Consider the following 24389-nt stretch of genomic DNA (forward strand, 5'->3'; position numbering starts at 1 on the left):
GACGTCTTCCTTTAGTCACATACATGAACATACCGCCAAAAATCCGTTCTCATTTTAAAACATGCTAAATGTGATCTCGCTTTGTGTGGTAGGACACAGCACAGCGGATATCATTCCAGATCTAGAGCAGAGCCCAACTGGGGAAGTACCTCCACCTAAAGGGCCCTCCACACTCGTGCGCCAATCGAGGCGCGAAGCCGCAAACGCGAGTGTGGAGGGCCCTCGCGTCGATTTCGCAGGGCCCTCGCGTCGATTTCGCTGATTGTTCACGCCTTCGCGCCTTATTCCCCGTTTTTTGTCGGTATTTGGCTCGCGTCAAAGGAGACGCGAACCGCGAACTTGCAAGACTCCACACTCGCGATCGCTTCACGTCGCGATTCGCTCACGAGTCGGTTATAACCTGAACTGTTATAACCTTCTATGGCGGCTACTTGGTTATATTGGGTGCGAACTTGATCAACCAAAAATCAATTTGACAATTCCCAGTTTGAATTAGTGCCTTGCCGCAAACTAAATCCGATCAGCTGACGCTTCGGCGCCATCTTGCCGCGAACCAAACTGCGAAATCGCCGTGAAGTGGTGCGAGTGTGGAGTCTACGTCAACGTCGCGGTATGTTCGCTCCGCGAAGTCGCCCCGCGATTCAGGCGCATAGGCTGGAGGGGGCTTTACAGAAAACAGCAGCCAAATAACACTAGACCCTTCTCATAGTGTTGTGTTCCTGCCGGTGAGTAAGGTTGCCAGACCTCAACGAGGGTGTGGAGTATTAGGAACGGTAACGCGCATGTTGCAGTGTTTGAGTTGCAGGCGTCCATAGGCTAGGACTGCTTTCCATTAGGCTTTAATCAAGCAAATTACAGACGATGTTTTTGGCACGAAGCATGTACGCAGCGACCGCTCACGACCTGCTCACGACCGCATACGTAGATTGTCTTAGAACTGAAATGTTAGCCTCAGGGAAGAGTTAGTTATAGTAAAAAAAACTACTCAGCGTGTAAAGTACGTCAGGATTTAATTATTTCGATTTTAAAGCCAAACGTTCCGGGGGTCGGTCATCTTTTGGTACCACTACTCTAATAGCGGTCCGTAAAATGACTGCGCTATTGGTAATCTCCTTATCTCAGTAGATTCCAGAATATACAAAGATGGATCTACTCCAAGAAAGCTATTTAAATAACAAGAATGTATAGTCATTAGAATTACGAATTATGTAACGTTTTCGGGTGCAAAACAACAATAAATGTAGATAAGATAAACAGGTACAGTCACGTCTAAAAATATCGATAGGAACAAAGTCCCAAAAATATGTATACACAACCTTATTGCCTGTATATTAAGGTGTATACATGTTTTTGGCACTTTGTCGTTCGCATCTATATTTTCAGACATGACCACCGTACTACACCTGTGTGAGCTAACTAAACAAAATGATTCGTAAATATTGCATTTATCAATTCTCTCTAATTAATATTAATTTCAATATTTCATTACAATAAAGTTACAAACATTACAATAAAAATTACATTAATATTAACTATAAATTATAACTAAACTAAACAAAGCCACAGATAAGAACTCTGTCAAACAACTCGTCCCGCGCCCTTCCAGATGCTAAGGTGCCCATCACGGTCGCCGCGTTGCCACGCTGAAAGTAGTTGTAAAGCTGTGGTGGCCGACAAGATAAGGCGTCAGAGGGGATGGCGCAGGGAAGAGGGGCTGGCGGTAACTGCCAACTTCAAGCGAACGGGTAGTTTGACAAACTCGACACTCTATGTAACAAATAAATAAATATTATGAGACATGGGACAATCTTACACAAATCGACCCTAAACTCAATAAAATCAGGCTTTAGCGCCAATTACATACACCCCTCCCGATTTCGGGCCCGAAATCAGTCCCGATTTCGGGCCTGATATTTGATATTTTTACATATGAACCATTTTTTTACATTTAAAATATTGTAAAGCGATGTGGTGATATTTGGTGAAACAGAAAAATATTATTTCTCGAGCCCGAAATCGGGACCTGATAAAGTATGGATGTAATTAGCACTTTTTTCATTCGCCTTAGCTTGTTACCCAAGGCTTTTGCTTATCGATTTCTGCATATTGGCACAGAATAAATAATAGTAGTTCTAGAAATGACACTTCCTACAAACCGAAGTTTGACAGCGATTCAGGGACGAATTATGCTTTCAAAGTCAAAGTCAATATATTCTTTATTCAAATAGGCCTAGCAACAAGCACTTTTAAATCGTTCCCTTTCTAATGTATGGTACTATCACTTTCGGGCATTTAGGCTTGTCAAAATTAAATTCATTATCTTATCTGTGGTCGTGCACGTATAGGGACGTCAAGTTGTGCCAACCCTAATAATTGCTCGGAGCAATGCGGAGCCCAACGGAGCCGGGAAAATCCGAAAGGAGGAATGTCGCCCCACTGATATTGGGTCCTAAATTATCCATCAATAATCTAAAGACGCATGCTATTTGTTACATTGTCTTTAGAAGCCTTAATGAAGTACAAAGCAAAAACAAAACGCGTCAAACGTCAACATGACATTTGATGGACATAACCTCAAAGTCATTAAATTACTACTATCACGATATTCACAATTACGTGAATATTTTCCCTAAAAATGTCTAATAATAGCCTGTTTTTAAAGTCTGGCTTTGTACGAGCGCCTCTGCAGAACGGCGTTGGCCGCTACGTATGCCAATTGCAAAGGATTGTGCTTAAATTCTGTAAAAGTCATGGCAGCAGCCGCGGTATGAGGTGAGATTCTTTTTAGCCTGATCCACACTGAGTGAGCATACGCGCGAGGCAATTTACTCACGCACAAAACGGCCAGTGTAGCCGTGCCTCGGCCGAGGCGGCGCTTAGTAGGTCACACGAGAGGTCTTTACGAGATATTTATAACTAACCACCAAGCGACACTAAAAACATGTTTACACTGTATTTTCAATAATATTTCGCATAATGAATAGCTCAAAACTGTATAAAACATAACGGCTATTCCAATCAATTGACCATAATATTATTGCAGTGACTGTACCTTAGTCCATTGTAAATATCAAAAAGAAATTTTAATGAGTTCTGTATTATTTATTTATTTTTGCTTTTTTTATTTTTAGTATTTATTTATCTATATTAATAGATGCATTAGCATAGGCAGCTTATAGCTGATATGTGCACATCAATGTCCTGAACTTGTGTTTTGTCCATTTATAAAATGTGTGTAGTCTGTTTTTAAAAGAGTTCACTGAATGCACTGATTATGGATTTGGACAAACTGTTCCACACTTTCACAATGAGGTTGGACCGGAAATGTCGTCTATTACATTAGCTTTAAATATTGTTCTCTTATAGGGACTTCATAGAGCAAGATCTGGTGGAGTTTGCACGGGAGAACCCGGGTGTGGTGGTGTACCTTAAACCGCGGCGCCACCGCTCCCCAGTCGTAGTCGGGGAGTACTGTAAGTTAAAATAGAACTTTAAAAATATAATAATTTTTTTAAACATTGCCTAAAAAATCCGTTATTTCATTACTATATATACTATAAAATCTACATATTAGCCGGGTCCACTCAGAGCGAGCATACGAGCAAGCCAATTTCCTCATGCACAAACTGGTCAGTGTGCGTTTTCTCGCCCGAGCGCGCCGCCTCGGCCGAGGCACGTCTACACTGGTCGGTTTGTGCGTGAGGAAATTGCCTCGCACGTACGTGCTCGCTCGCTCGCTCTGTGTGGACCCGCCTATTTAGGTTCGTCTTTTACGTCTCTAAAAAGTGGTCTAAGATTTCAATTTTAAAGTAATTAACACAAAAGTTATGGTCAGAAAACCAGTTTTTTTGCCTATAATTGTTCAACTTTGATGCCAAATGCCAAATATCTCGAAAACAGTGAACAATGAAGTAAATATGGGATACAATATTGCTTAAAGCCGTTGCTGTTAATATAATAAGCTACAAAAACCATTCGAAAACTGAGGGATTCAGATCGAAGGTAATTAGCGTTAGGGAGCCCCTTAATAACTTACCTAGTAAAAAAGCATCCTACACATTAAATGATTTTTTTAACGATATTGTGAATGAATAATGTTACCAGCACAGATAATACTGGGAAAAAGATTACAAGAAACACCAATATAAATCATACACCAGCCCCTTTGAATTGGCTTATGCCTATGATACATGTTTGCTCCTAGGTTATGTATATTGCTATGCCCTTCCAAGGCGTTCCATGGCTGCCATTCCTTAACCCACCAAAGGAGCGGCAGCTGACGTCCACCACTATACAAGTTTTCGCCCGGGAGGCGATTGGCCTTGGAAATCTGTTCCTGGCTCACGGTCTAATCATTCCACGCAAACGATGTCACAGCAATAGGTAGTTTCCTATAATTTATTAGACAAGTACAACTAACAAACATTATACCTCCAGTAAACGGCGACCGCGTCTGGATGAACATGGGGAACAAGCAGCATTCAGAAATCACCAAATGGATCGAAGTTCTCCGCACCCAACAGGGCGACGTGTCTAACACTCGGCTCCGGAAGTATCAGCACACGGAGCACCCGTCCATACAGGGTGCCTGGACACCTTGGACGTTTAAAGTGCCCGAACTTAATACTGCTACTCTGCCGGATGCTGAGTTCGGAAGGAATGACAGGTATTTCATAATGCTTTGATGTCTTTTTCATTTCCTTCCACACAGCGTGATTCTGTCAGTGGCGTAGTAAGGCGTACCAAATGGATGGAAGTTCTCCGCGCTCAACAGGGAGACGTGTCTAATACCCCTCCGGAAATACAGCACAGGATCACCCGTCCATACACAGCGCCTGGACACCTTGGACCTTTAAGGCACCTGAACTTACTTACTGCTACTCGGCCGGATGCGGAGTTCGGAAGGAAAGACAGGTATTTCATACTTATATGCCCACTGTTTTGATGTATTTTTCATTACCTTCCACATAGCGTGATTCTGTCAGTGGCGTAGCTAGGCGTACTAAATGGATGGAAGTTCTCCGCGCTCAACAGGGAGACGTGTCTAATACCCGTCTCCGGAAGGAAATACAGCACAGGATCACCCGTCTATACAGGGTGCTTGGTTTGGACGCCTTGGACATTTTAAAGTGCCTGAAGTTAATGCTGCCACGCTTCCATATGCAGAGTTCGGAAGGAATGACAGGTATTTCATACTTATGTGCCCACTGTTTTGATGACTTTTTCATTACCTTCCACATAGCGTGATTCTGTCAGTGGTAGCTACGCTTCTAACTGGATGGAAGTTCTCCGCGCTCAACAGGGCTCGCTATACTCGTACCCACTGTTTTGATGTTTTTCCAATTTCCTTCCACATAGCGTGATTTGCTCTCAAGTATGTTGCTCTTGTTCTTGCATATGTTGAGAGAAAAGCAGGAAGCTCTTTGTTAATACTAACGTGTGCCTTTGTCCGCAGACTGCCGCGTTCGGCGACGGAGGAGCTGCGGCTGCTGTTCGAGAAGCAGAGGCTGGACGAGAAACAACTTAAGACTGGAGAATAGACTAAAAATATACACAAAATGTTACATAGGTCATGCAGAGATGTAGGCCGTGTTTCGACCAGAGGTGTGCGAAGATGTGTAGCAAGGGATGTGTTTGTTAAGAACCAATAGAATAACTTTATTTGTTTTCCTCGCTCAGCGTGCAGTGATTCTCTTGGTTCTTAAAGACACATCCTCGCTAAGCACCCCCGCACATCTCTGATGGTAACGCATCCTTCGGTTCTTATTTATCTTTATTTGACTTTGGTCAAACAAAACCCCACAATCTACATTATTTAGTATTGGGTAATAAGTGATAACTTTTGTTTATATACAATCAATCAATTTTTTTTGTGTTATGGCTCCATCAGTGTTGATGATTCTGCCAATGTCGAGGTTGGATAAGACACGGCTAGTATATGAATCTTATCATATTACGGTCATAGACAGTGTTCGGTGGAGTATCCGATCAATCTGCAAAGAAATACAAATTACCACTAACTAGCTCACAGACTACATACAGTTCAGTAGTGTCTAAATACAATAATAATTGTTATTTAAAAAAATAGAACACTATTCAACATCAGCAGGGGTCGGACAAAAAGTGCGGATGACGTCAAACCACTCAGGTGATTTCAAATAGTATTTTTGATTTTCATAAACAATTATCACTTATCATTTATCAACCTCTTTATTAAACGATATCGCCACTTGAAATGAGTAAGTACGTTTTTGACTGACACATTGTCAATCAGATGAACAATAAATTGACTTCGTTATTGTTTAGCTATTGTATCTTCAAGATTATATTTAGCTAAAATTTATATTTACTAATGTATAAGAAAACGCTCTAAAATGTCATCTTTACTCGAATATTGTGGCAATTTTCCGTTTTTGGAGGTACGTGACAAACACGTATACTGCTCTTGCTGTAATCAAGATATACCAACGAAGGTAAGCAATATTAAAAGACATTTGGAGACAACCAAACATGTCGGAAACGTAGAAAAAAAGGGCAAAGTGAATTTAATATGAACCTTACAAATTTTATGATAGCAGCAAACATACCCTGGGTGCAACTACAAAATGAAAACTTCCGTAATTTCATAAAAAAAATGCATAAATGTATTATTAATTCCATGGATTTATTTACGATTATTTTGTTACTTCATTAATACTACTTTCTTACTACATGTCACACGGAAGTTTAAATACAAACTCAAACATCATCCTGTGTGCAAGATTACGTCATTTTTACGTCATCCGCATTTTTTGTCCCACCCCTGAACATCAGTAAAACAGGAGAGAAAAACGCTAAACGGAACTTAAATTATGCATGAGCACGTGACTTTTCGTTCCGATCTGTCATCCCGATACTTTTACATTTCAATAGGTTTTTGTTAATAACCGCACCCATGTACGGTCACGTCTGAAAATATCAATACAAAAAACGCGCCAAAAATATGTATACACGACTTTATTGCCCATATATAAAGGTGGTGTATACATATATTTGGCACATTTTTCGTATCGATATTTTCAGACGTGACTGTACAAGTTAAAGTAGTTAAACCAACCATAGAGAAAAAAGTACATAGAGTGCTAACTCCATACATCAGTTTTGATACCAAAACGCTTATTATTTTCACAGTCGCGACGAACGAAAGCTCTAATGCTCAACAATTTTCAGCTAATATAATAACCGGATTAACCGGAACTCTATTTTCAACTCCTTCTGCTTGTAATATTAGTTGTAAATTGTTGAGAAATACAATTTTCGTCAGTCGCGACACCCGATACATCTAGTGTCAAGTAGCGGTACTGATAATTCCGCTACTCGATGCTAGATGTCGACTATGGAAATAATAATCGTTTTGGTGCCAAATTGATATAATGATGTATGAAGTGAGCACTATGTTTACTTCTTATTTCTCCATGGCTGTATTAAATAGCAGTTAATCGAAGTTTTTAACAGATGGCACTAGCATAAGATTAACGTGTCAATCCCATGTGTCTAACTTTGTTTTTTTAAACTTGGATCAATGTCATTTCATCCAAATCTCATAGATCAAAACTAGAGACAAATAAAACCTATGCTGGCGCCATCTATAAAAAATCTTGGGACAGTTTCCAACACCATTGTAATAGAAATACTGATAAAGAACCGGGGGAAAATCTTGTTAAGGTAATTATAATTAGTTTTAGATTGTACAAATATAAATTTAGTAAATAATGCTTGATTTTTATTTTATTTTATTGTATTCTTGAGAAAATGAAACAAACATTTTAGTAATAAAATATATTATTTCAAGATTGACAAGTCCAAGGCACATAACCCTCAAAGGAAAACTTAATGACTAATTACTTTACATTAACAACACTGCCGCGGCAATGAGGGCTACTGTTTTTTCTGCTCACCAGCTGGCGCCACTGTAGATGGGGGTCCAGAAAAACAGCTCTCAAGATTCTGCTATATTTATAAAAAAATAGAATAGTACGTTCTTATACACACAAAAGTATTCTTATTCTTATTCATGCCGTTTTTTAAACCTAAGCCTTTGAACGCCAAGAACACCTACAGGCGTCGTTACTAGTCGTGCCCACAGCGCCAAGGACAACTATAGGTATTATGGCGGACGCTGTCAAAGTAACCTTCACACATTCAAGTAAGGTTTACATTAGCTCGCTTGCGCCCAGAGCTTGGCGTTTGAGTGATGTTTGTGTTTTTAACATAAAGCATTCAAAAGGTTAATATATTTTAGTTGGCATTTTTTTATAACCACTAACATTTATTCAACTAATGTTTACCTACCATGAATAATCAAAAACGGAAAAAATATTTACCACAATTATGAATAAGGAGAGAAAATTCCCCAAAAATACTATGCATTTGACATAGTGAAAGACCTCCATCTACACTAGCGCCCCTAGTGGCGAAATTAAACGCGTTAGCCCTCATTAGGGTAACTCGTAAATAAGCATGAGATCTTTCGACCCCATTCCCGCAGTGTATGTGTTAACTTTATATTAGAGAGATCAACAATAACTTATATGAATATTCTATTGTACACTCACCATCAGACGTATCGGAGCGGCCAAGGTGTTCACAAATAACTGAACATTAACCTCTATTTAAAGTGCATGTACAGATATTTTTGAGCAACTTGTCTGCTCCGACAATTTTATGGTGGCAGTCCAACAATAACAACAAGTGCAAAAAACAATACTTAATTAAACTTTGGATAGGTAGTATGTACCTTATTGTCATTGGTATGGTACCCTAAAATTCTTCTTCGATAAATTACGTGTAGAAAAAACGCTTACCAGAAGGATTTTCGTACATTGAACAGTCATGAGCGAGACAACAATATAATTATGCGCGTGGAATAAAGATGGCAACAGACGGATCAGTGCCAGTGGAGCAACACTCCTCCTTTCGGCTTTTCCTGGCTCCGTTCGGCTCAGCAATGCTTCGAGCAATTATTAGGGTTGGCACAACTTGACGTCCCTATATGTGCACGACCACAGATAAGATAATGACTTGAATTTGACAATCCTAAATGGCCGAAAGAGATAGTGCCATACTTTAGAAAGGGACAGCATAATTCGTGCTTGAATTGCTGTCAAACGGTTTTGTAAGAAGTCTCATTTCTATACGGTAGTACTATTATTGTATTGTATTGTAGTTCGGGCGATTTTCCGCAACTCGACGACTGGCGCCTATTTTGCGTGACAAGGGGGGGTGGAGGGTTGGCTACTCTTGCCAGCCCAACTCCTCGAGGAATCCTATCAAACCTTTGATGTTGAGTAGGACCTCAGGGAGGTCTCGGGGATCCGAGATGTTTTGCCCTGTATGGGGCCACTCCGCTGCATTCCAGCACCACGTGAGAGGCTGTTTCTTCTGTCTCCATGCATCCTCGGCATAAGGGACTGTCTGTGACACCTGTTATGAAAAGATGTTTGTTAAATAGTCCATGACCTGTTATGACACTGGTTACCATACTCAGTCGGACCTTCCCTAGTTGAAGGAGCGCCCTTGTGAGCTTTCCGTTGATGCCAGGCATGGCTTCTTTTGCCTGTCTGCATCCAGTCTGGTTCAGCCAGTGTTCTGTGTGTAGTTTCCCTGTACGTGCCAGCAGCATTGAGCGTACCTTGCTAAACGGTATCGGAAGAATCGGTTCCGGACCAATCGCCCCCGCACCCGATCCTTGCCTGGCAAGCTCGTCCGCAGCATCGTTACCCCGGGATCCACTGTGTCCCTTGATCCATTGTAAAGTGATCTTATTATTATTATGACATACCTCCATTAGTCGTTCGTGGCATTCGTGTATAAGTTTGGATGTAATTATATGGCTATTTAGAGCCATTAAGACTGCTCTACTGTCGGAGAGTATGCGGATGGAGGATCCTACTACCTTCCTTGCAGTGATGGCAGCTGCCGCGTTTAAGATGCCCATGCACTCAGCTTGGAATACCGAGTTATGGGCTCCTAGCGGTGTGGTGATTGACATGTTCAGGTCTTCTGAGAAGGTTCCGGAGCCCGACCCCCTGTCTGTTTTGGAGCCATCAGTGAAGATTCTCAGCTCCCGGAGATTGAGTCCTTCGTGGTTGTCGTCCTCATATAACTGTATTTTGTACCTTTTGTCAAAGATAGCTTGTTTGTGAATCCGATCCGTGCCCGACCTAAGCACTGGAAATTCGTCATAGACCTTTTCCAGGCATGTTGTGTGGAGAGCTCCTATGCTGTTAGACCATATCGAGGGCTTCAGGCCAAAGGGGCGTATACGCAAAAATGCCATTTTTCGTTTTTAACGGCATCGTATTCGTCTTGTAACAATACGTAAGCACAATTTTTTTCATAATTTTATCATAACAATTAGTTAATTAAATAATTAAAAAATCATTTGGCGTATAACAGACAGTCATAATTTTATGTCGTTCCAAAAAGCCGTACTGAAGGCGTATAAGTGATATTTTCATTCAGTCCCCGATATTCATCGGAGTATAAAGGCGTACGTACATACTTCTCTCACGTGACAGTGCGAACCACCAAATAGTGTCACGCTATATAGGCGTACATACATACGACCATAAACTTTTACCAACTATCCTCAAAATGCGTCGCGGCAAAGAGGCGTATGAACATACGACCGTACAAAAATTACGTTGGCCTTCAAATAATGCCGGGCCAAAGGGGCGCGGAGACAGCGTCCTTGATTGTCGCATATTGCTATCCCTTTCTGTCAAGCGGGTAAGCGCACTAGGGCCAACTGTCTCTCAGTCAGTGTCTAGTGCGTTACAGTATGCTGTGCATCTCGTGCGAATAATAACAATAAAGTGGAGCGCTCTGATGCTGATGGCTCTGCCCTGGGCATTCAAGAATGACGTGGGCGGCCATCCTGTCTCCAAGTACTCTCTGCAGAGGGGGCTATCTGTAACACGTAGGGTTAGTAGGTGTTTGTTTAGTGGGGCGTGGCCGGTTATGGCCCCAGTCACAAGCCGGACCTGTGGCCTCTTCAGCTGTCTCAGCCTCCTCGACAAACCGGGGTCGATTGTCGGGAGGGCTTCCTTCGCCTGCCTGCACTTGCCTAGGTTAGACCAGTACGGTTGGTGTTTTACCTTGGTGTTGTGTCGCAGAATGTTCCGGAGCCAGGCATAAGGCAGAGGTATAATTGGCTCCGGTCCTGCCACCCTCAGTTCCGAACATCCTCTCGCCAATATGTCGGCCGCATCGTTCCCTCGCGAGTTGCTGTGTCCCCTGATCCACTGCAGAGTTAAGCTGGTGGTGGTGCTTACATCTGACAGAGCTTTGTGGCATTTGTAGATTAGCCCTGAGGTCAAAGTATAACTTTGCAGAGCTTGTAGTACTGGCCAACTATCAGAGAGTATGCGGATGGAGTACTCCAATACGTTCCTTGAGGCGATTGCGTGTGCTGCCATTATGATGCCAATACTGCCTGGAAGACTGTGTTGTGGGCACCTAGTCAAGTCCTAGTGGTGTTGAGATATGTATGTTTAGGTCCTCTGAGAATACTCCAGCGCCAGTGCCTGACCTTGTCTTTGATCCATCCGTGAAGATTCTCAGCTCTCATGGGTTGAGTCCTTCACGAGGTTCTTCGTGTAACTGTATCTTAATTTCTTGTCGAAGACGAATTGTCTGGGTATCCTGTCAGTCACCGCTTCTTTTAGCGGTTCCTTACCTATCGCCTCGTAGAGGATCTCGGTGTGTGGTACCCTAGGTGGTCTCCAGAGATTAGATGTTTTGAGACGTACCGCCGTAGCTAGCGCTTCCTGTTGTATAAAGAGGTGTAGCAGCGGCAGGCTCAGTAAGGCTTCCAGGGCCGCGGTTGGTATTGTCCTCATGCAGCCCATGGTCGCCATACAGGCCAACCTCTGGATTCGTTGTAGTTCAGCTTCAACTACGGATAGTGTGGTGCGTGGCCACCAAACTATCGCACTGTAGCTTATTATTGGTCGCATGGCTGCCTGGTAAAGCCATAGAGTTATCTTTGGGGTTAGCCCCCAGGTTCTACCCACTATCCTACGACATTGCCAGATTACGACTGTGGCTTTGTAAATTTTGCCGTTTAGGTGATTGCTCTAATTCAATTTGCTGTCAAGTATTACCCCTAAATACTTTACTTCCGCAGATAGTTGGAGTTCAGTGTCGAACAGGCGGAAGTGTTTGTTGGTGAACATAACCAGCTCAGTTTTGTTGGGATTGTCTGAGAGTTCGTTGTTAAAACACCAGCGTTCCACGATGGCTAGTGCAGAGCGGGTAACATCGCATACCGTACCTGCATGATTGCCGCTCGTCAGTATCACTATGTCGTCAGCATAGCCGATTGTGTAATAGTGATTATTGTTTAGTGTGGTGATCAGGTCATTCACCACAAGGTTCCATAGTAGTGGCGATAGGACTCCTACTTGGGGGCATCCTTTTGCCATTAATGCCTGCTGTGTTTCGCCCGTCCCGAGTTTGATGGTTCGTTGGCTCAACATGTTGTTTATCCATTCTGTCATAACTGCATTCGCGCCATGTCTTACCAGTGCTGCTGTAATGCTACTGAACCCGGCCCTGTCGAAAGCCCTTTCTATATCTATGAAGGTTCCTAAGCACATGGATCTGTTTTTGACCGCCACCTCAATTTTACTTACTACTGCGTGAAGTGCCGATTATGTAGATTTGCCAGGGCTGTAGGCATATTGGTTTGGATGCAAAGGCACATGAATTTGCACCCTCTCTCTAAGGTACCTGTCACACAACCTCTCTAATGTTTTCAACATGAAAGAGGTCAGGCTGATGGGCCTGAAGGATTTGGGATCCGAGTAGTCGTTTTTACCTGGTTTCGGTATGAAGATAACCTTGACCTCCCTCCATTGCTTCGGCACGTACCGGTGAGCCATACAGGCGCGCAGAACGATGATCAGCTTCAGAGTGAGATGCTTCCCGCCCCATTTAAGAAGCGCAGGGAAGATCCCATCCATTCCTGGAGATTTGAAGGAGTCAAAGCTGTTTAAGGTCCACTGCGTGTGCTGCGGGCTGATTACCTCATATGTCTGTAGCCACTCGTCCTCCGTCGGGGTGGTAGTAATTCTTAAGTGTAACATTCCTCTGTTATAATTTGATGGAGACGTAAACGAGTTAAGTTGTTAGCTAAACTACTTTTAGGTTTATTAGTACAGAAGATTTAATATTGTTTCTTTTAATGAAATGACGATAAATGATGTCGTATTTATTTGTTTAGAAGTTTTGATTAATATTTTATTGTTTAAGATAGTTATAATTTTGTTACCAGTGGTACCATTAAAGAAGGAGTAATGTTTATTGTCTGAATACAATTTTTGATACGTTTTAACTTTAACCTTTTGTTTTAGTTAATGCACTCTAAATTTAATCGTTTGATTGTTTCTTGACTGTTTTTTTAGTAAAGCTGTCATTGTGTTGTCTTAGCAATTTCCATGCATCCTTTACTACCAATTTCAATTTTATTCTTTTCTATAAAATCGTTTTGTACTACTCGACTTTTGAGCGACTACCATTTACCTACTGTCACAAATAGTAAAAATGATCTTATTGGAATTCAGTTAAGTCAGTTTTCTTAAGTAAGCCCACACGTCTTAACTCTAGCTCCCAGCGAAGTGCTAAACGACTGCTATTATAGGCAAAAATAAGAATAAGCGGCGTGATTGTCTTTTGAAACACTTCTTCTTATCGTGTGGGTTGTAAGATTAATGTACCTTAAAAACCCTGGTGTTAGAGTTATTGAGTCGCCAAAGGCCTCTGACATGGCTCTCATGACGAGCACCACCGGATAGATAGCAGCCGGGACCAACGACTTTACACCGTGCCTTCCGAAGCACAGAATCATCTTACTTTTCGGACAATCAGGTGATTCAGCCTGCAATGTCCTAGCCAAACCGGGAATAGTCTCACAAAGTCACAAAGCGACTTTTGTTTGACAGTGTCCCCACTGGGATTCGAACCCGGAACCTCCGAATCGAGAGACAACCGCTCTAACCATTAGACCACGGAGGCTATTGAAACACTGATATGCTCAAAGTGGCAATTCAAAACAGTTACTTACCCAATCGGTAACCAGCTCGAGTCGACATTGCTTAATCTCGTGGACAGTTGTGACACTATCAAAACCATCAGGAATCATTTTAATGGTAAAATCTAGATGAACTTATGAATATTTAGTCAAAATATAATTTGGCGCCCTATTATACGGCCACAAATAAAGGATACTTACACGATAGATTCGTCAGCCCAGACGGGCGTATAAAAATCAGAAAAAATAGAAGAAACTACACAATGATGACTAAATTTCTGTAAAATTAAAGTATTTCGCATTATTAACAGTATTTCCACCTTTCATGATTAAATTATCGAATATAAAAAAAAGTGAATTATACGACCATAAATCTCAAGTATTTTTCAAAAAATTTCAACCTATATGTCGGAAATTACTGTCGTGGTAAAGAGGCGTAACTACATAATTACTGCTTTTTAGAATACGTAGAACGAAACTAGGCATGACACATGAAACAGACAGTAATTTAAATACTCTATGCAAATTGTACGCCTTACGGCACAACATAGTGATACGATTATGATTTATATGGGACCTGTACAATTGTATACTAACCTATGTTGGACAAATAAATGCTTTTGACTTTTGACTTTTGACTTTTGAAAATTGTAGAACAATCGGTACATTATTGTAACAAAAGTTATTCAGTTTTTTGTCTCTCCTGAAAAGTAGGGTTCTTGCTTATACGCCCCTTTAGCATGAAGCCCTCGATATATTAAGGGTTCGCAACCTTACCGCTGAGAGACTGACCTCTTGCTGTATGTGTAGGTACTATTATTTATTCTGTGTCAGTGCACGAAAATCTTTGTGGTAAGCATCTTTTCTTAAAAAAATTGGGGTGGAAATGTGTGCTTTTTTAAGTCATTTGGTTTGTGCGATACACTTTAAAGTAGATGGCGTTCTCACAATACTCGTTTCGAATTGGCACTGATTTGTTTTGTGATGTTTCATGATTCTTCAGTTTTTACTTCTGGCTTCAATTTATCCTTTTTGTTCTTTGAATGTGCGTTCCGTTTATGGACCATTAAGTACCTACGAAAAGAGTGATAAAAATATATTTGGGGAGAATGTCTTGATGAACTTCAGTCAATATGAAGAGAATTGTATTTCTCAACAATTTACAACAAATATTATAAGCAGAAGGAGATGAAAACAGAGTTAACCAGAACTCTGGTCAGAACATCCGGTTATAATATTAGCTGAAAATGGTTGAGCATTAAAGTTTTCGTTCACTACTATCATGTTGTAACACTTATTATAAATGAGGGTGTGATATAGTTTTAATGTATAAAAACTGAGTACCATAAACCAGTGAAAGTAGGCACATACTTATTTTTATTAATTTTCATATTATTTACTTCATTTTCACATTAGATAAATGATTAAAAAGAGAATTACTACATACCTATGAGTTTTGAAACTCTTCCCACATTCACATCCGTGCTTTTTCCCGTCACTATGCACTCTTCGCATATGCGCCAGCAAATATGACTTGCATTTCAATGTAGACTTACAAATATCACACACATGTTTATTAGCACTATGGACATTCCTTCTGTGCGTAGTTAAAGCACTTAAATTCTGCAAAACAGCATCACATTGGTCACATTTGACGTCCATTTTCAATAATCCTTTTCGCAGACGTTTCCCGAGATGCTTATTCTGTAAGTGTCTGTTCAAATATCGCTGGCACTTAAAGACCATATCACAAAATTCACATGTGTATTTACCCTTACCGTGCACTTCATGCATGTGTCCGTGCCAGACACTGTATGAATATGTCTTTTGGCATATATTACATGTGTATGGTTTACCTGTTACTCTAGTAGGTGTCGATGTCATTGGTTCATTTGAGGAGTCAGTCATACTATCTCTTAATTTATTTTCAGTTTCATGGTCATCGTAATTTGTCTTTAGAGGAAAATTATGTTTTGAGTTTTGATATGTTTTTAGTTTTTTGTACGAGTTGATTAGCTTAAAATCATAATCTGTTTTATTGAAAGCTTTAGGTTTATATGGTAACATATTTGTAATACTTTTGTTATGTGTAGGCATATGATGCTCAATAGACTTTATATTGTCGAAGTAGGAGTTGCAGATATCACATCGGAAGTATGGTGGATTGATGATAGTAACTTGGAGATGGACCAGATTGTGTTTGTAGACATCATATCTGGAATAGATAATATTGGTTTCTTAGTGAACAGCTGTTAAATGCAATCCATTCAATTCGCAGCATATTCATAAATAACAATACCAAGGCTATGGTATGATTATTTAAATCTATAGTAAAAATGTTTTAAAGTACATAAATAAATAAAATAAAAGGGCAACTTTTAGACTGGAGAAATTACCATCTAGGAAATGTCAGGATTTTTAGGGTGATATCTGGACTATAGTCAATAAGAGACAGACAAATAGTACTGATTAACACCAAATATTGACAACAACCAACCAATTGAACAAGCAGTCTTCCGCTCCGGTTTTTCCACTATAGACCACATACACATTGGAGCAGATACTTGAAAAATGTACTGCAAGGAGTATTTGAGAATTCGCCAAATCAGCTACTGAGTTAGAACAAATGCTAAAGACCTTGGATACTCAAAGCAAATTAGTAGGACTACAAATCAATGCCAAAAAAATCAAAGTAATGACAAATTATAGTAAAAGAAAGCAGATACACATGTCAGGAAACCCCATAGAATATGTCAATGAGTATATATATCTGGGAACACGAGTATCCTTTAACGCAGACAGCAATGAGGAGGAAATAGAAGGGTCAACTGCAGTTGGAAAAAATTCTGGGCACAAAAAGAAATTTTAACCACCTGAAACTAAAGAAAATGGATACATGCATTTTGCCCAGCCTAACTTATGGAAGCCAAACATGGACTTTCACCAACAAAATAAAACATAAAATTGCAGTTTGTCAGCGCTCCATGGAAAGAAGTCATTTAAGGAAAATACACACAGTAAGAAAGGAAGATATAAGGAAGAGAACCAAACTCACAGATTCCCTTCAGCATACACTGAGACTCAAATGGAAATGGGCAGGCCACATTGCTAGACTTAATGATAAAAGATGGACACTTAAAACAACAACATGGTCAGGGCCTATAGCACAAGGAAAAAGGAAATCAGGCAAGCCACGAAGGAGTCGGGCAGAAGACATTCATAAGATCGCAGGCTCAAGCTGGATGGAGTCAGCCAAAGACCGTGAAAAATGGCATAAGTTGGACAAGGCTTTTACCCAAACGGGGTCTATATAAAACTATCATTCATGTCAAATAATATACATAAAACTGTTAAATAAATATGGAATACACAAAAGCTTTAATAATAAAAATAATATTAATATTAGTGGAGCAAGTTTTATTTTTGATGTTTTTTTTTCATTGCATTTGGAATAAAATTGTTTAAAGAGAATTTGCCATTGAATAACCAAAATTGAAATATTAGATAGCACCAAACACACTTACCGGTCTAAAAAGTATCTATAGCACAACGAGCATTGTATACCCTGGGGCTCCACCACCTGTGTAAAGAACAGAGGCTCCAGAAGATTGCCGGCTGCAAAATTATCTACACACCAATCTTCGTCGTCATTTGTTTCTGCCTCTTTTTCGACTTTTATGTCCACGCTGAACAGCAATTTTTGAAAATTATCATTACTGTCGCGGTCTACATTTGTTTGGTCTACTTTTAACGCGTCTAAAGACTGATCCATGGTTTTATAATGCCTTTGTTGTTTTGTGGTCTGAAATGCATTCTCAACCGGACAGATTCATTTTGTTATTTAATATTGTAGTCACGTGTGCACAGCAGTAGTAGGTTTTTTGACTCGACTTTGACGTGATTAATGACTGAACCAGTGTTGCCAGGTGAGCGGAAGAGAATTATCGTATTTGAGTGTCAAAATTATCGTACCGATGAAAAAATTATCGTACGCCTATTAAAAAGGCACTACTCCAAAAATTTCTTGCAAACAAAAACGCAATTTTCTTCTAAATTTCGCAAAAAAACAGTTTTATATTTGTGTATTGTTGTGATAGATCCAAACGGTTTACAGGAAATTTTGATATTTTTGACGTTAACCAAGGAGCCGAACACCCAAAAGGTGCTAATTGTAGCCTATTTCACAAGAAAAGTGTCATACTTTGCTTCAAAAACTAGACTTTTTTGGTGGCATCGTCTAAGGGGTGAAATTATCGTACTTTTGCGTACGATAATGCTCTTTGGAACGTACAACGTACCGGAGCCCAAATTATTGTACGTGTACGACAATTATCGTACGCCTGGCAACACTGAACTGAAGTGTCATTTTTTTTTATTACGAGCATTGGCATCTTTGCCAGCAGCTCAAACATAAAACCATAATTGCCAATAGCATCCACACTTTATCAGGCCTGATATCAGACCCGATTTCGGGCCCGAGAAACAATATTTTTCCGTTTCACATCATTAACAATATTTGAAATGTAAATATTTATATTATTAATTCATTTATTCATGTAAAACAATTACACATTACGATAAATGCACCAAACTGGAGTAACCAGTTTGTTGGCGCGCCGCGCATGCCTCGCGCCAAAAATCTGACTGCTCCTGTGCTGCTGTAGGCAGGGCGGCTACCGGGAAAATCGAAATTCGTCAATTGCGGGCATTTTTCTCTGTCACTCTAATTACGTCTTAGTGAGAGTAAAAGAGAAAGATCCCCGCAATTTGCGAATTTCGGTTTTCGCGGTAGGCCCCCAGTTCACGCACGCTCCCTACAGTGTTAGTATGTACTTTTAATGTCTGCATACTTGCTATATTGGCCGGCGTCCATTTGTCCTTTACAAGGTGCTAAAAATAGGTAAAAATATTACTAAGTTTTCTTAAATTCTGATGTCTGATTTATATGTATTTGGTCTGGGATTTCGGACTATATAACCGTGTACGAGCCGCAGGACTGAACTGGAAAGAGGCCAAGACGTTTGCTCCAAATAGAAAGGCGTGGAAGGATCTTGTGGAGGCCTATACACCTCCGGGGTGGCCTAGGACCAAAAACAACTGTAAATAAATAATTAAATATACCGTACGTGTCTATAAAATATAGAAAATAATGAAGTAATTTAATAAATTTATAATAACTTTCCCTGGATACATGGAATTACAAACATTTTATAAAATTACCTTGCATTTAGTCAATAACAGTCACATTCCTAGAATTATTATGTCAGCAACAATTGTAAAAGTAAAGATAAGTCCGTCCTTACAATTCCGACCAAACATTCTCATTATAGCAGCACCACAGATTATTAATTAGTTACTATGTAATGTGTTGAGGTGTGCAATAAAGAGTATTTGTATTGTATTGTAATCGCATAATGTGCGAATCCATACAGCGTCATCTACATTAGCCGTAAAATTCGAAGCACAATTAGATTTTACACAACATTTTACCACTTTGGACACACATTTTAGCACCTTGGAAGTGTCTCTCGCGCAAACTATTCAGTTTAGAAAAAAATGATATTAGAAACCTTAATATCATTTTTGAAGACCTATCCGTAGATACCCCACACGTATGGGTTTGACGAAAAAAAATTTTTTTTTTAATTTTATGACATTAAAAAAAACTACTCACTAGATCTCGTTCAAACCAATTTTCGGTGGAAGTTTGCATCGTAATGTATATCATATATTTTTTTTTTGATTTTTAATTCTGTTATTTTAGAAGTTACAGGGGGGGGGGGGACACTTTTTTTCACTTTGGAAGGTTCTCTCGCGCAAACTATTCAGTTTAGAAAAAAATGATATTAGAAACCTCAATATCATTTTTGAAGACCTATTCATAGATACCCCACACGTATGGGTTAGATGAAAAAAAAAAAATTTTTTTTTATGACGTATTAAAAAAAACGACTTACTAGATCTCGTTCAAACCAATTTTCGGTGGAAGTTTATAAACTTCCATATATATGGCAATGTATATCATATATTTTTTTTAGATTTTTCATTCTGTTATTTTAGAAGTTACGGGGGGGAGGGGGGACACACATTTTACCACTTTGGAAGTGTCTCTCGCGCAAACTATTCATTTTAGAAAAAAATGATATTAGAAACCTAAATATCATTTTTGAAGACCTATCCATAGATACCCCACACGTATGGGTTTGATGAAAAAAGATTTTTTGAGTTTCAGTTCTAAGTATGGGGAACCCCCAAAATTTATTGTTTTTTTTTTTATTTTTGTGTGAAAATCTTAATGCGGTTCATAGAATACATCCACTTACTAAGTTTGAACAGTACAGCTCTTAGTTTCGGAAAAAAGTGGCTGTGACAGAATCGGACAGACAGACGGACATGACGAATCTATAAGGGTTCCGTTTTTTGCCATTTGGCTACGGAACCCTAAAAACGCTTTAAAAAAATTGTAACTAATACTTATGAAAGCAAAATAATGTAAATAATCGTATTCGTATATGATTTATACTTAATTAGCGTCACTGCTGAACAGAGTACGCGGCAGCTCCAACACCATCCTGAGCATGTTCGCTGAGCGCTTGAACTGCTCCATGACAAAACACTGGGTAGAAATCATCACTGGCCAAACAAAGTGATGATTTCTACCTAGTGCCGCTGATAATTAATTAATTTAATGTATTTTTGTAATCATTTATTATGTTTGTAGCTGCTAAATTTGTTATTTAATCTATTTTTAGTATTTTTTGTAATGTGTCTTATGGGTGCCTGATATACCTGAAATAATTTTTTTATTTATTTATTATTTTATAATTATTACATATTTTCCTCGACTTATTTTTCAAGTGTTTTCCAACAAAAAGACATAGGAAGATCGCTTATCTTCTTTCTAATGGTTAAGAAACCAATTATTATAGTGCCTTTTATTATAAAAATAAATTAATATTGATAAATTCAATCATCAGTAAGCATCATTAGCAAAATAACACAATTTTAGCAGCTTCATTGTTACGTTGAGTAAGTATTAATATTACGTAGTAGGTATAACTTCTGTAAGTTTGTCACATCGAGTTAAATTAAAAATTGACTTGAATCATTTTGCCTAATAAAATACCAGTAAGTATTAATATTACATAGTAGGTATAACTTCTGTAAAAGAGCTAAGTGAGAATGGTAGAGACTTTGACATACTATGTTTAAGTGAAACCTTCGTCTCTGAAGGATCACTTGATAATATAAAACTAAATAACTACAAATTAGCAGCGGCCTTCTGTCGTAAAAAGAGCAGGGGTGGAACATGTATTTTAATTAAAAAACACTATGATTTCAAAGCGCTACCATATATTTCAAAATTATCTTCTATGTACTATTTCGAATGTTGTGGAATCGAGGTCGTAGGTACGGGTATCATTGTAATTAATATTTATAGAACTCCAGAGCAAAAAATATCTCATTTTGGAGTAATTACACATAAACTCGATAAACTATTACATTATTTAACATCAACGTTTAAAAGAAAAAAATTGTCATCTGCGGTGATTGGAACATTGATTTGTTAAAGCAAAATAGCGCTTCCAAAGATCTAATGAGTGTCTTACTTGATTATAATATGAAACCACATGTCTTAGTACCCACTCGGCTAGCCTCATGTATTGATCAAATCGCAAGCAATATAAATCGCGTTCATACCGAAGTGCATTACCTGGGACTGTCCGATCACGAAACAGCGCAATCCGTAACGATAGACACAATTAAAAGGAAAAAAGCCTATATTAATTGGTTTGAGTATAAACGTGACTACAGCTCAGAAAATGTTTGTAAATTCTGTGAATGTATGTCCGCTCTGTCTTTTTCGGAGGTGACCAGCTCAGAAAGTGCATCAGATGCGTTTAATAACTTTTATGATAATATATGCCTATTCTATAATTTATGTTTCCCAATAATTAAAGTCAAAATAAACAATAGACCGACACAAATGTGTTGGCTTACAAAAGGATTAAAGAAATCTACTCGGAGTAAGCGAATGCTTTACCTCAACTACAGAAACTCTACTCAGAATAGACCATCAAATAAGGATTCCTATAAAAAATATAGTTTCATATTAAAGAAATGTTTACTTAACGCGCAAAAACTTAAAAACACTCAGTATATACAGAGAAATAAAAATAAACCGAAAGCAATCTGGAATATAATCTCTTCTACTATTTCAAACACTTTACACGATGATGAAATTAATAGTATTCAATCTAATAATAAAATATATTATAATCCTCTCGACATATGTGACACATTAAATAATTATTTCATAGATTCGACCAAATCCCGAGGCTTGCAACAAAATGATCTAACGTATATGCGTACCTTACCGGGAAAAAATCCACGTACAATATTTCTTAAACCAGTCGATGAAGATGAAACATACAAAATAATTATGTCATTAAAAAATAGCAAAGCTAGTGGATACGACGGCATCACGACGAAAATTCTCAAGTTGTGTGCACAGTATATATGTTTCCCACTTACACATGTTATTAATTTGTCATTCGTCGAAGGCTCTTTCCCACAAAAATTAAAAATATCAGTTGTTAAACCTTTGTATAAGAGGGGGGATAAACTCGATCCTTGTAATTATAGACCGATCACGCTGGTCCCCATACTCTCAAAAATTCTTGAAAAGGCTTTCGTGACTAGAGTAAATGACTTTTTGACTAAATATGACATATTATGCCCAACACAGTATGGATTTAGAAAAGGGAAATCAACGGAGTTGGCTTGTTTCGATCTAGTCCGGTTTATAACAGAGAGTATAAACAATAAATCCCCAGTAGTGTCAATTTTCTTAGACATGACTAAAGCATTCGACTTCGTCAACCATGCGACACTTTTGCGTAAGCTCGAAGTTTATGGGATTAGAGGTAGAGCACTTGAATGGACCTACAGTTACTTGAAAGACAGGATGCAGTACACAGAGATAAAACAAATAACTGTAGACAAAAGTGTTGTCTTAAAGGAATCATATAAATCTAATCTTAAAGTTAACAATACTGGTGTTCCACAGGGTAGTATTTTGGGCCCGCTGCTATTTTTGCTTTATGTAAACGATTTACCAAATGCTACTCCTCAAAAGACTATACTGTTTGCCGATGATACAACACTTTTAATCAGAGCTAATAACCAATTAACCTTCAAAGAAGACTGTAATAATGCAATGGTGGATATAGCTAGTTGGATGAATTTAAATGACTTACAGATAAATATTAGTAAAACGAAATTCATACAATTTATTTCATACAATTCTAAAGGTTCACCGGTGGATGTTCAGTTGAGAAATAATGATGTTGAAGAGGTTGATTCGGTTAAGTTCCTTGGTATAGTTCTCGACAAACATCTGAACTGGAAAGAACATGTTGAACAAATATGTACAAAACTAAACAGATTTATCTTTGCTTTAAAAAGGTTGAGAGATACAGTCTCTGTAGAAGCAGCACTTGCGGCCTACCATGGCTATGTATCATCGGTAATAAGGTATGGTTTAATTATTTGGGGAAATGCTGTAGACATAGAACGAATCTTTAAGATACAAAAAAAGTGCATGAGGGTCATTTGTAAGCGTAAACATGATGATAGTTGTGTTCCGCTATTTAAAAAATTGCACATACTCCCAATGCCATGTTTGTACATTAAAAAAATTTGCATATTCGTGAAAACCCACCAATATTTTTTCATACAGAGAAACGAGATCACTCAAAGGCAGACCCGTCAAAAAACTATGTCTCGTATACATAAACCAGTTTCTAATAAGGCCATGTACGAAAGAAACGTATACAACATGTGCATAAAGATTTTTAACCATTTATCAGAGCATTTAAAGCTGTTGCAAAATAATGAGTTTAGTCGTAAATTAACAAACTGGCTGCTTGACAAATGTTTTTATAGCATTAAAAAATATTTAGAATTTAATGAGTAACGACAAATTCCGTAGTATGTATCAATAATATTGACATAATAATTGTTTTCAACTATGCAAATTTTTCTAATTATTTTCAAATTCATTCATTCATTCATATATATATATATGAATATATTTTCTCTTGATTTTTAATGATTATTTTTATAATTCTATGGCGACTGACTGACTTTTTTCCTAATTTTTTTTTCCTAATTTTCCTAAATCTCTAACTATTTATGCTAATGTCTTAATTTCAATTTTATTATTTTTCAATGCTTAGATTTGACACATTATATTTGCACGCTTGCTTGCAAGCAAAATACACATTGTACCTGAATAGTCCTAACACCTTAT

General features: G+C 38.6%; 2 protein-coding genes across 2 annotated transcripts; one reads left to right on the plus strand and one right to left on the minus strand.

Annotated features, from left to right (window-relative positions):
* The first annotated feature begins 2548 nt into the window (after positions 1-2548).
* LOC133531386 (large ribosomal subunit protein mL43) lies at positions 2549-7763 on the plus strand. The gene is made up of 4 exons (XM_061869583.1): positions 2549-2772; positions 3367-3473; positions 4438-4666; positions 5456-7763. Exons 1-4 carry the CDS (start codon positions 2636-2638, stop codon positions 5538-5540), a joined length of 558 nt encoding a protein of 185 aa, XP_061725567.1. The 5' UTR covers positions 2549-2635; the 3' UTR covers positions 5541-7763.
* A 7095-nt stretch (positions 7764-14858) lies between these two features.
* LOC133531618 (zinc finger protein 267-like) lies at positions 14859-18108 on the minus strand. Its single transcript, XM_061869930.1, has 3 exons — positions 17599-18108; positions 15522-16289; positions 14859-15148 (listed from the first exon to the last, which is right to left on the minus strand). Exons 1-3 carry the CDS (start codon positions 17844-17846, stop codon positions 15064-15066), a joined length of 1101 nt encoding a protein of 366 aa, XP_061725914.1. The 5' UTR covers positions 17847-18108; the 3' UTR covers positions 14859-15063.
* Between the last annotated feature and the right edge of the window lie 6281 nt (positions 18109-24389).

Source organism: Cydia pomonella, chromosome 25 (assembly GCF_033807575.1).
Source record: "Cydia pomonella isolate Wapato2018A chromosome 25, ilCydPomo1, whole genome shotgun sequence".
Taxonomy (NCBI): domain Eukaryota; kingdom Metazoa; phylum Arthropoda; class Insecta; order Lepidoptera; family Tortricidae; genus Cydia; species Cydia pomonella.

Excerpts from the sequence above, each read along its gene's own strand:
- LOC133531386 (XM_061869583.1), top strand. The coding sequence starts at position 2,636 with ATGTCTAATAATAGCCTGTTTTTAAAGTCTGGCTTTGTACGAGCGCCT. Across the intron at positions 3,474-4,437 it reads AGTCGTAGTCGGGGAGTACT|TAAACGGCGACCGCGTCTGG; the intron begins GTAAGTTAAAAT and ends TTATACCTCCAG. Across the intron at positions 4,667-5,455 it reads GAGTTCGGAAGGAATGACAG|ACTGCCGCGTTCGGCGACGG; the intron begins GTATTTCATAAT and ends CTTTGTCCGCAG.
- LOC133531618 (XM_061869930.1), bottom strand. The coding sequence starts at position 17,846 with ATGGATCAGTCTTTAGACGCGTTAAAAGTAGACCAAACAAATGTAGAC. Across the intron at positions 16,290-17,598 it reads TATAGATACTTTTTAGACCG|ATATGATGTCTACAAACACA; the intron begins GTAAGTGTGTTT and ends TATCTATTCCAG. Across the intron at positions 15,149-15,521 it reads AAGAGTTTCAAAACTCATAG|GTACTTAATGGTCCATAAAC; the intron begins GTATGTAGTAAT and ends CTCTTTTCGTAG.